The 12,845-nt window shown below is 39.6% G+C and overlaps 1 protein-coding gene across 1 annotated transcript in view; it reads right to left on the bottom strand.

Annotated features, from left to right (window-relative positions):
• wgn (wengen) overlaps positions 1 to 12,845 on the bottom strand; it is a 238,590-nt gene that overhangs the window by 4,125 nt on the left and 221,620 nt on the right. Inside the window, exon 3 of the mRNA XM_067139443.2 lies at positions 7,365 to 7,493. Within this exon, the coding sequence (XP_066995544.2) occupies positions 7,365 to 7,493 (129 nt within the window). The remainder of the gene's footprint in view (positions 1 to 7,364; positions 7,494 to 12,845) is intronic.

The raw sequence follows: 12,845 nt of genomic DNA, 5'->3' as shown, positions 1-12,845 counted from the left end.
TTGCTTCTTTCCTCAACCATGCACATTTTTCACTATAAAATTTTGTCACTTGAGAAATAACATAATTCAGTTGTAGAAGTGCTTGAACTATTAGAATCTGTCCAATCTTCATTGAAAGGCAGACTTGAAGGTCAATTCATTCCCCTTAAAGTCAGACAGATGTTAAATACATTTTCAGAAGATGGTTTGGATAAAGAATGCAGTGTTTATGGAGAATGTATCTTGTTTCTATGAAACCTGTACTGAGTACTTGGATAAATGGATGCATCCTATAGAGGAATTCAAGTGTTTCAAATGGTTGAAACCTCAAAACATTAAAGACCTCAGCTTTGACGATATTGTACCATGTATTCAGTACTTACAGTCAAAAGGTGTAGAAATAGATGATTCAAAATTATTTGACCAGTTCTGCAATGTAAGGGCTTATTCTAAAATTTCAACTTTGGATAAAGATACAACACTAGACCAACAATGGTCTGTTTTTTTATTTTTTATAAGTGCCAGAACATTGAGGTATTTTCTGAACTTTTGAACATTTGCCAGTTTTTCTTTGCCATACCAGGCAGCAATGCCTCCACTGAATGTGTGTTTTCATTCATAAATGCTCAATGGACAAAGGAAAGGAACTGTTTGTTGGTAGAATCAGTGAAAGGAATGTTACTTGTGAAGTTCAATTTCAAAGATGTGTCGTGTGAAGAATTTTATAAATAGAGGAGAATCGGGTAATATGGAATAGTCGGGCAATATGGAATACCACAATATCTTGCCTGTAAGGTACTCCTCTCAGGTGGAAACTCGTCGAATTACGGTAAATGTTCTCATGATGCTTTGTATTCAGTTTCGACATGCTCGTGAGTGAGGTTAGTGCGTGGAGCAAGGATATTTGTTTTTCATACTTGAAAAGTTTTTGCAGGTAATTCTTTTAAAGCTTGTATTAATTACCAACACTGAGTTTAGTCCTGGGAAATCCAATGTTACATACTGTACAAGAGTTGCTTATATTGCTACACCAGTGTAACTTCCTTGTTGTGCAAAGTTAATGGCATGATGAATCCTTTAATTCAAACATGGTGTGTCGGGATATATGGAATACTGTTTTAGTTTCAAAGTAAAATGAGGTTTAAAATTAATTAAAATTTATTGCATTAATCCTGGTATATTATAACATTTAACTACCTATAGATCTCAGTTTCTGCATCTGTGACCTTTGTCACTGAATGAACAAGTGACTGTAAAAAGAAAACTCTGAATAATTAGTGTATACAGATTATCATTTAAGTTAATTACCAATTTTATTCTTTCGATTTTTTAAAATTTCTGTACGTCCACCTGTAAGAACGTTCCTTAAATATAACTGAAAGAATTTATTGAAGCTGTATTTTAATTTACATATTATTTACCCTACTATTCTATATTAGCCGACTATTCCGTATTACCCACCAAGTGCAACTTTTTGAAAGAAATAATTTTGACGTTAAGACACTAACAATTTACAATTTAAAAATATAGAGAATCTTGGCTAATTATTTGAATTTTCAAACCATATTTATTTATATTTCATAACTGATTTCGGTAAGAAGTTATACTGCCAAAAGTAAATGGTATTCCATATTACCCGATTCTCCTCTATGTACTTCAAGAAAATAACTCGCGTCTTCTTTCAGGTTCTGTTGAAAAGTACAGCTTCAAGGAAATGAACTGCAGCAAGGACTGATCATTAAGTAAGGTATTTACTTTTGTAAAAAGTTGTGTGTAATATATGTATAATTTTGTTATCGATTGAAATTGTCAGGCATTTTTCTTAAATGTCCTGGTTTTTGCTAAGCAATGTCCTGCATTTGGAAATTTTCAGTTGGTAACCCTATGCGTACGGCATCAGAGAACCTGTCAGTTAATGAGCAGAGGTCCGCTGTTCTCCTGTTAATTCACATTCCATTTTTCTCTCATGGGACCATAAATTTTCCGGAGAATTTTCTTTTCATGTTTTTCAGTTTCTATAATTTTAGAGTGACCTCCAAGTGATATGGTCATAATTTTGCATTACGCAGAATGACTTTCTTGTTGTAGTAATTCTACGTTAGTCTGTATGCCCTATGGAGCTCAGTGGCTCTTTCTATGTTTGCCCTATTGTCAAGTCCCAATGGTAGTATGATTTCTCCAAGGTATTTGAAGGAGGACACCTGTGAAATTGTGCCGTTTTCCATCTCTAGCGGAGTTTTCTTTCTTTTATTTTTGCTGTGTTGATGTAGATTTTTGATGCTATATTGTGTAATCTGTGTACGGCGTATCTCTGGTCTTAGTAATGATTGCTAGGACATCAGCAAAGGCTAAACATTTCACCTTGACTTTGTTTCCCAAGTTTCTAATGCTCATACCTCTGACATCCCTTTCCCATTCTCTAATAACTTTGTCTAGAACTAAGTTAAACAGAATAGGGGAGATGCAGTCACCTTGACGAATGCCCGTACATATTTCAAAAGGCTCAGAAATTTCCCCAAGGAATTTCACTCTAGAAGTCGTATTCATGAGAGTTTGTCGGATTAGTTCTCTGGTCTTCCTGTCCACTCTGAGTTCTTCTACAGCAGGGATGGTGAACCTATGCCACGTGTGTTACTAGGTGACACGGAACACAATTTTGGTAGCACGCCACATGAACATACTAATGTTTTTATATACATCTTGTACTACAGAAAATACATATCTTATAGTGTTTCACGTGTAAGAAATAAATATCGAAAATCGAAATACTTGTTCCATTCGGATGTGCAATATGGCAACACTGCTACACTGATAGGTGCAAAAGTCAAGTGAGATAAGTGTAGTTTTCTGATGGTTTTGTATACGGACCTTCCAAACATATTTTTCGGTGCCGAAAAAAACATAAACTTAACAAAGGTAGTGACTGGATTTTTCAAGAACAGTGGACAAGGGAATTCAAACTGAGAGGAAGATGTATTGCCTGTGTTTGAAAACAATTTTATCCCCCACATTTAATGTAAAGCGCCATCTTGAGACTAATCATTCAAATGTTTGTTCCATGTCAAATGAAGAAAGAAGATAGTTCATATCACAAAATATCGAACATTACACAAAACAAACTAGTTCTTTTGTATAATATTTCCGCCCTAGGAATAATATCAGTGCGGCTGTTTCCATCTGTCTCACTGCATAGTACAGCATGCATGGGAAGTCACTTTCTGATGGTAAGTTCTTGAAAGAAACTTTCTTATTGACATCCGACACATTATTTGAAAACTTCCCTAACAAACAACAAATAATTAACAGAATTAAAGGAATGCCAGCCAGTTGAACTGTTGTCAAGGACAGAATAATAAGAATGAGTGAAGAAGTTTTGGAGCAATTGAAAGCTAATTTGGATAACTCCCAGATGTATGCTGTATATTTTGATGAAAGCATGGATGTGACCTTAGAAGTGAGAATAGCTGTTTTTTTTTGTTTTTTTTTTACGATTTCCATGTAGAGATGTGATGAGGGAGAAATAAGCTAAACTGTTAAGCATACGAACTATAACAACATGGAAAGATAATGAAGCTAATGGAGGAAGTGACGTCCGTTGGAAATATTAGTATTTTTTATTTTATATTTAATTTTATTTTTACAATTTGTTTTATGTCCCACCAACACAGATTAGTCTTATGGTGATGATGGGAGAGGAAAGGAAACCACCGTGGCCTTAATTGAGGTCCAGCCACAGCAATTGCCTGGTGTGAAAATGGGAAATCACGGAAAACCATCTTCAGGGCTGTTGACAGTGGGGCTCGAACCCACTATCTCCCAGATGCAAGCTCACAGCTGCGCGTCCCTAACCGCACGGCCAACTCGCCCGGTAATCATATTTAATGATGAAATGTGTTACAATGGAAGCTTATTATTATTTTTTTTTTACAAAACTTACATATTTTAAAATGTATTTCTTGCAGTATTTGCAAAATATGACCACGGAACGTGCAATCAAATGTACTTACAAGATGTATATCTAAAATATAAGTAAATCAGTAAATAAGTTAATGAATAAATAACATATCATGAAACATAATTGGGGATTTGGAAAGGAAGTCACAGGGTGGGGGGTTGTAGGTTGTAGCCATTTCTTAAAGGAAAATAACAAGTGGCACAGTCAACAGTTGAGAATAATAAACCAGAAATAAAGTGGCACACTAGTTGGAAAAGGTTCGCCATCCCTGTTCTAGAGTATCAAAAACGTTTGTCCATCCACAGAATCATACGCCTTCTAAAAGTCCACAAAAGTGATGATCGTGCTGGTAGTTTGACAGATTCTTCATATAGTCTTCAAATTCTATATTTGTTCAGCACACATGATCGACTTTTCCTGAAACCTGCTTGGTACTCGCCGATCAGGTGATCTTCTGTTTTTCTAAACGGTTTTAGAGAGCTTTAGAAACAATTTTTTATGTGATTGGTAGTAGGGATATGCCTCTGTAGTTGTTTGGATCCACCTTGTCACCTTTTTTGTGCAATGGGTGTATTAATGTGCACTTCCATTCCTGCGGGATCATTTCAGTTTCCTAGATTTCTACTAGGATTGTATGAATTCTACTTACGAGTTCATCTCCTAGTTTCAACATCTCCGCGGTGATGCCATCCTCTCCAGGGGCTTTAATTATTATTATTATTATTATTATTATTATTATTATTATTATTATTATTATTATTATTATTATTATTATTATTATTCCACCAAGATGTTTGCTTGTTCCCATCTGTACACACAGTTGTTCGTAGGCATTCCCTTGCTCTTTCTACTACAGCTTCTCTGTCTGTTGTTTGGAACTTTTGCTAATCATATCCATGTAGCCTACTCCTGTCTAATTTCTTCATCCTGGACATTTTCTACCCCTTATTCATCCGCAGGCAGATTTCACATTCTCTGTCCTAGGCCTCGAGGTACTTAGTTCACTACAGAACAGATAGTGGTCGGTATCATAGAAAAATCACTGGAAAACCTGCACACTCCTAACAGATTGCCTGAATTCAGAGTTGGTTATGATATAATCTATTATGGGTCTGGTGCCCCTACCTTCCCATGTGTAGCAGTGAATAGCCTCATCCTTTAAGAATATAGTTGTAACTACTAATCCCATACTAGCACAGAAGTCCAGCAAATGCTACCCATTCCTATTAGCTTCGATATCTTCCCCACATTTACTTGTCACCTTCCCATATCCTTCAGTTCTATTTCCAACTCTTGCACTGAGATCGCCCATTAGCACTATCCTATCCTTGCTCTCAACCCTGACTACAGTGTCACTCAATGCTTCATAAAACTTGTCAACTTCCTCCGCACCCTCACATGGTTAATACACTGAGATAATTCTCGTCTTAATTCCTCCAGCTGCCAAATCTACCCACATCATTTGCTCGAGCAGAAACTATGTTGCATGCAATAGCATCCCTGATGAACAATGCTACCCCACATTCTGCCCTTCTTTTAGAACCCATCAAGAACTCTTCCTAAGCAACAATCACTAATCCCTGTTCTACAGGCTTTATATGATAATTCTCAAAAATCAGTTTCAGGTAAGAGTATTGTATCTAAATATGAATGTGGTGTTATTTATTATGGAGTGTATGGTACTTTGATAATATACTTATTTCATTAAATCAACCTTTTAGGTTTCATGACTACCTTATTTTCGAAGTATGCTTTCAGCTATTAGGTCAGATCGAGTGCATAGAGTACTTGCTATGGGGATGTTAAGAACAGAGCAAAAGTGGCCAGGCATACACTGGTGGGACTAAACATTTTTTCTTTGGTAGCTGATGCTGTACCAATTGAGCTACACTGGCCTTGTTATTTCTACTCTGTTGGCTAGGACCTTAGCTGCTGGTCTGGCACAACTAACAGCAGTGCTAGTTGCCTTATATGGACAATTTTAATTGAACATTTAGCTTTTACAGCAAAATTTTACAGGAAATATAGTAAAATTAACTCATGTACTTGTATTCACTGAAGTGGTGCAGTTCTTGTATGCACCTTTTAACCACATAACAGCTCTCTAGCCAATCTTAAATCTCTGGCAGTACCAGGAATCTAAGCCAGGTCTATTAGGATGGCAGCTAATAGTGCTGAAGTACAGCCTAAGCCACTGGCGAGTGCAGACGTATTGAGCGGAGGGTCCCTGGAGTGGGAGAAGGGAGTGTAGGTGCTGAGTGCAGGAAGCTAGTGAGAAGTTTAAAGACAATGATTGGTGTGGAGCACTACAGGGCGATCATAGGAGGTTGGCAGGGAAGAAAGAAGAAAGAAGAAGTGAAGACAAGAGAGTGTAAAATAGAAATGGAAACGAAAGGAGAATTAATGCTATCAGCAGCGGTGATTATGATAATGCTATGGCTTGGCGGGGGGTAGAGCTGAACCCAGGTCCGACTTCCAGTGGAAATATGAGCTGGGAAGACATGGAAGCAATCTGAAGAGTTGTAGAAGAGGTGGTTGTAGAAGTCTGCCCCTTTGAGCAACTCAAAAATATGATTCAAGATCAAACGAGGGAGTTTGAAAAAATGAAGGGATGGTTCCGAGAAAGGGCAGAAGACACATCATCGCAAGTGAGGAAAAATGCCAAAGAAGTTGCAGCATTAAGGGAGAAAATAGGACGATTAGGAGAGGAGAGGCTGAAACTGAAAGCAGAAGTGGAAGCCAACACTCTAAAGTGTAGAAAGAAATGCCTATTTATATATGGCGTGCCTGAGGAGAAGAGGGAGGACAAAGTGCTTACAATTTATAAAGTAATAGTGCTATAAAGGTGGGCATTCTGGAAATAGGCTTCCAGCTATGTTTGGTCTGTACTTAACATTCCTTTGGCATGTACTGCATCTGCTTGACATGATTTATTAGCAGAATGCATGACTGAAAAACAGAGAATTTCTAATGGGATGAGATGACAGAAAAAGCTGTCACAGTTATCTAGCATTTCATCAATAATTCCAAGATTAGAATCGGTTATTTTAATTATGATTTGGCAAATGCAGTATGTACTTACCTGAAGCCTCCATGGCTTAGGCGGCAGCGTGGCGGCCTCTCACCGCTGGGTTCCGTGGTTCAAATCCTGGTCATTCCATGTGAGATTTGTGCTGGACAAAGCAGAGGCGGGACAGGTTTTTCTCTGGGTACTCCGGTTTTCCCTGTCATCTTTCATTCCAGCAACACTTCCCATTATCATTTCATTTCATCTGTCAGTCATTAATCATTGCCCCAGAGGAGTGTGGCAGGCCTCGGCAGCCAGGACAATTCCTATCCTCGCCACAAGATGTGGGCTTCATTCATTCCATCCCTGACCCGGTCAATGACTGGAAAACAAGTTGTAGGTTTTCATTCAGTATGTACTTACCTAGAAGCTTTTCCATGTACAGGCACTGATTGGTGTTGCATGTGTCCACCACTGGGGAACCACTATCAGTAAGCTCACCACCTACTCCAGGCATCATGAGGCTAAGAGCAGCAGACAAATCTTCGACATCTGAAATGGAAAATAGATTGAGAACATTTTGTACAGAAAATAACTGCCTTGGATCTACATTGGATATAACACATAGAGAGGGATTGACTACATAGAACTGCTGAATGCCTGATGACACCACACAAGTTCTTTCGTCTAGCTGAAAACACATTTACACAATTAAAATTAAAATCTCAATTTGTTTTAATGCAAAGAGATTAATACAGCAGACTCACTTTAACACGTATCTGAAAGCAACTGACAGAGAAATGGATGTTTCAGAATACCGTACTTATTATAATTCACCTGGCATTTTCCTTGGTTGAACCAGGAAGCACAATATAGACTAGAGTTTCAACCTCAACAATTATCAGTATTTCAGACATATGGCACCTACTTATACCACACATGCAGATACAGAATTTGAGCTTCAGTACTATAACAGCCATCTCTTAGAGTGATTGTGGAAGAAAGTGAGGAACTATTCACTTACGAATGCTATTAGAAATAACTTGGATCAGCATTCAAATTGCTTTTCATGCACAGCTTTGTAGGTCAGTTGACATCCATTTCTTTAATATATTTTTCAAACAAAGATTGAGAATCCCAAGTTGAGTGCTTTAATCCTGATCACATCTACTTTCAGCAGCTATAATATACTTCACAAAGGCAGTATTTGTAAGTCCATCTATTTCAGTACCAGCACCTATCTTATTCAAATCATACCTTTTGGACAGAAACAATAATAACTAAAATTAGCAAAATAAATTCCACAAATACAACCATGCAGAAGTGATTTTTGCATATCTTTCCAGCTGTTGTGCTGAAGAAACAATGGATTGTGGTTGATAACCACTTCATTGTCCAAAATGGCATTCATATCTGGAGACTGATAAGGCCAGATAGTTCAGAAAATATTGCTACCCTAAAAATTCTCTCTCCCTACAACCAGTACATAGTAGTCCAATATAGCAACTATGAACCATTCTTCACAATTCAGACCTTTGAGATCTTGCAAGGCTCCTAGGCCTGCAAGGATCAACTGAAGATACTATGAAAGAGAAAGAGAGGGACTTGTCATTCCATAATTATCCCAGTTCAAAATATTAGGCTGTAGGGAACCTTTTCTGAATTAATACAAAATTTTACAAACAGGCAAAAATACGAAACAACACTTTGTATAAATCATTGTAGCTTTACTGGAGTTGAGTGCTTTAATCCTGATTGCATCTACTTTCAGCAGCTATAATATACTTCACAAAGGCAGTATTTGTAAGTCCATCTATTTCAGTACCAGCACCTATCCTATTCAAATCATACCTTTTGGACTACAAACGAGTATCGGTAGCAAAGTTTTTGCACCACCTCAGGTAAGTTATCCTTTTGTTTTGATGGAATAGGAAGGGAAGGAAGCAACCCAAGGCCTTAATTAAGGTACAGCCCCAGCATTTGCCTACTTTGAAAATGGGAAGCAACGGAGAATCATTTTTTGGGCTGTGAATACTAGGTCTTGAACTCGCCATTTTATGAAAGCAAGTTAACAGTTACATGGCCTAAAGGTTAGCTCGTTTGTTGGGAGAATAGACAATTGATTTCTATAGTTATAACTTGGAAAAAGGTGCGTAGATACACAGTTCAAAAAAAATTAGGGGAACATGTCTTTGAACGTATGTCATGCTCCACAAAACAATACCTCACACCCAGATATATTACCAACTAAACCTTTATTCTTTACCGTTGAAGTGTACAAAAGAACACTGATGGATTCGCGTTCATTTTCAGAACACAAATGGAAATGTCCAAATAGGGGTGACAACAAAGTGATAACATTCCTCCAGGGTGGATTTTTTCCACTGTTTGAGAGCTTCAACATGGTGTATGTCCTCCACGATCATTTACCACGATGGAGGTAACGTTACGGTATCAGGTCCCATTCTTCAATGAGAGCCTGTTCGAGGTCTTGGAGAGTCTGTGGTGGAACAGGACGCCCACGAACACTTCTGTCAAGCCTATCCCACACATGCTCAATGGGATTAAGGTCGGGACTCATTGCTGGCCATTCCATCTCTTGAATGCCAGTTCTCGCAAGACAGCTCTGGTGATGTGCGCTATATGAGCCCTGGCATTGTCGTGCATGAGTACGAATTCAGGGCCAACATCGTATGCAGCAGCCAACACATGTTGTAGCAGTATCTGCTCGATGTACCCCGCAGCAGTAAGATCACCACGGACGATGACAAGATCCGTACAGCCATCAATACTGATGCCACCCCACATCATCACAGAACCTTGTCCGAATTGGTCACCCTCCTGGACCACATTTGGCATGTACTGCTCACCACGGCGTCTCCATTCACGTTGACGTCCATCACACTGTGTCAGGAGAAATCTGGACTCGTCTGTGAACAACACAGGTCTTCATTGGCGAAGTTGCCAGTTGACGTGGGTACGGGCAAACAGAAGCCGAGCTGCGCGATGTTGCTGCGTTAAACGGGGCACTCGAACAGGACGTCTGGGTCTTAAGGACACTTCTCTTAACCTGTTCCGTAAAGTCTGGTCGGAGACCGTGACTCCAGTGACCCTCCTGAGGTCTTGTTGCAGTTCTCTGGCAGTTGCTGAACAACGCCGCAACGCACAGATGGTCAGATATCGGTCATCCTGTGGGGTTGTCATGCGTCCACGACCTTGTCCAACCCTCCTTGTGAACTGGCCTGTGTCACTGTAGCGATTCCACAAGCGGTGAATAACTGACGGAGAGACATTGAGATCCATAGTAACACGACGAAAAGTCCATTCTTCCTGGATCAAAGTGACGGCCCTTGTGACTGAACCTCGTTAAGATGTCTCATGGGATGTGCTGGTTGACGTACAACGTGCTAAAATGACCGCAGTAGTCTGTGTACCTCACAACGACACACGGACGTATCGCTATTCACTTTGTTTTGAGGGGTCACTTGGCAGTTTAATGCATGGCTACGCCTACAGATGGAGTGTAACTTCGATTTGACATACCCTGAGTAGCTAAGGTCTCAAGGTATGCTGTACGACCATTAGAACCTCATCTACCAAATTAACGTTCACATACCAGACTTTAAAAAACATGTTCCTCTAATTGTTTGAACTGTGTGAAATAAGAGTAGAACTTATAGGATAATAGTTGGTAGGCCTATTAACAATGGCGGCTGGTCGCCATCAGACAGAGAGGGCTGCAAACCTGGCTAACGGAGAATAGTTTTGAAACTATATACCGTACATCGGTTGAGATTATTAATGGCATATAGAGTATTGGCAAGGGAAGGCTTAAGTCTGTTCTCAGTAGTGTAGCATCGTAAATGTCGGCGTGGAGGTGCAGCCTTCCCAGCTCCATTTGAACCGACCGCCGCTGCCTAATAATATATCGGTACCGGTACCGTACGTAACCACACGGAATAATCGAATCCGCAAAGGAGGCCTGTAACAACTGTCATTGAAGTGATTTGATAAGCAAATTAGACAAACTGTAATAGTTGTGGGAAGAAGTCGTTGATATTGTTGAGTTTAGGACGCCCACAGTCATCAGAGACACGCTATAGCGTAGTGTGTGATTAGGATTGCTAGGCGATTCGTATTTGTACGCTGGAAATACTCTCTATCCTAACTTATATCGAAGTCACATCGGATGCTCAGTTTACCGTAATATCAAAAATAGATATGGACTATTTTACTTAGTGGGTAAAATAAGTACCGGTATTCATACACTGTACACAACTCTTATAACAGACTTTTGGGGGTTGAAGGTAAAGGCTTCCACTATCCGTAACCTCGGCACTTGGGTGGGATCAAGTGGTTAGCTCTAAACCTGGCCACCTTTGCCCCCAGAAATTAATCTGGTACTCATTTTTGGTGTAGGCTGAGTGACATCAAGGCCATGTGCACCTTCGGAAATGGAAATCCCGTTCTTAATGTTTTGACTTTCTGGCGGGAAATCGAACCCACATCCTTGCGGGCGAACAGAGCACGTCTCTACCGCCTCGGCCAGCAGCCCCTACATGAACATTATGCAGAGGATAAAGTAGGCTACATGTAAATTGGCGCTCATTAAAAACTAGTGGCCAGAAATATTTATTTCAGGCAAGGACATCTATACAGCCCTCAGAACAGCCCAGTACCGGCTTACTCTCTCTCTCTCTCTCTCTCTCTCTCTCTCTCTCTCTCTCTCACTGGTTAGATCCAGGAGAGATGGAGAGAGCGAAGATATATGAACCAAACACGCGCAGAGGGGAAGATACTTACTTCACCGCCGGCCCACATACGCCCCCTGGCTCGAGCATGCAGATGCACTAGAAAGAGGAATGAGGAGAGGAACCACACGGGTTCCTCGAAGGTAACATACGTACTGTCGTATGTTACATTCGGTGCAACTTCAAATCACTGTGCCTTTTTTTTTTTTTTTTTTTTTTTTTGCAAATGTGATGCACTTTACTGTCACAGCTGATATTGTTTGCAACTATGAATAACAGTAGGTCAGTATGCAAGATGGGTTCGATCCCAACTTAGTCCGATCGTATTTGAAGATGCTTGGATACGACAGCGTGGCGTCCGTAGTTTTACTGTAAAAGAGTTCCTATGGGGCGATAACGCAGTTGAGCACATCTTGCAACTTTTCACCTTGCACTTTCCACTTTTCAGTTCAGATTTTGTTCCATCATCACTTTTCAGATTTAATTAGGAATCTTTTCACTTTTCAAGCCTGTTATGTTCCTACATTGGTACAGAAATGCAAAGTGTAAAGAAATGAAGTGAAAAGTTTTCAGAAATCTTGCAAAAAGATGATTCCCTTTTCATCTGTTACCGGTAATTAACAAGTATGTACACGAGTTTCTCGGCGTAGAATTTGGTTTAGTGATATAAACACGTTACGACGAGAGCTTTTGTTAGCATCAAGTGAGGACAGTGATGAAAAATCCAACAAGAGAACGTGCAAAGACAGGATTAATTTTCATAACCTCACTTCGACGGAATTTCGCGAGTGATTTCGTATTACCCCAACACAGGCTGACTATATTCTTGAAATGATCGGTCATTTATTGAAACATGCAACAAAAGGAAGTCAATCCCTTTCCGATAAAGAACAAATTCTTATATGCTTATATTGGTTAGTAAATGGTGCCCAGCTGCGCGGTGTAACAGCAATGCATCGGACATCAAAATCAATTATTTGCAGAACTGTTACCTACCAAAGTCGTAGATGTTAAAGTAAATGTAATATTTCTTAACATAGTACGTTGGCCTGATAATCCACTTAATATAGCGACGGGATTTCTAATGAAGGGTGAATTTCCCTCTGTGTGGGATTTGTTGGCGGTACCGGTACTCTCGTTAATATTGATGCGT

The sequence above is a fragment of the Anabrus simplex genome, chromosome 2 (genome assembly GCF_040414725.1).
Source record: "Anabrus simplex isolate iqAnaSimp1 chromosome 2, ASM4041472v1, whole genome shotgun sequence".
Classification (NCBI taxonomy): domain Eukaryota; kingdom Metazoa; phylum Arthropoda; class Insecta; order Orthoptera; family Tettigoniidae; genus Anabrus; species Anabrus simplex.
Note: the sequence above shows the minus strand (reverse complement) of the source record. Positions and strands in the feature narration are given on the sequence as shown.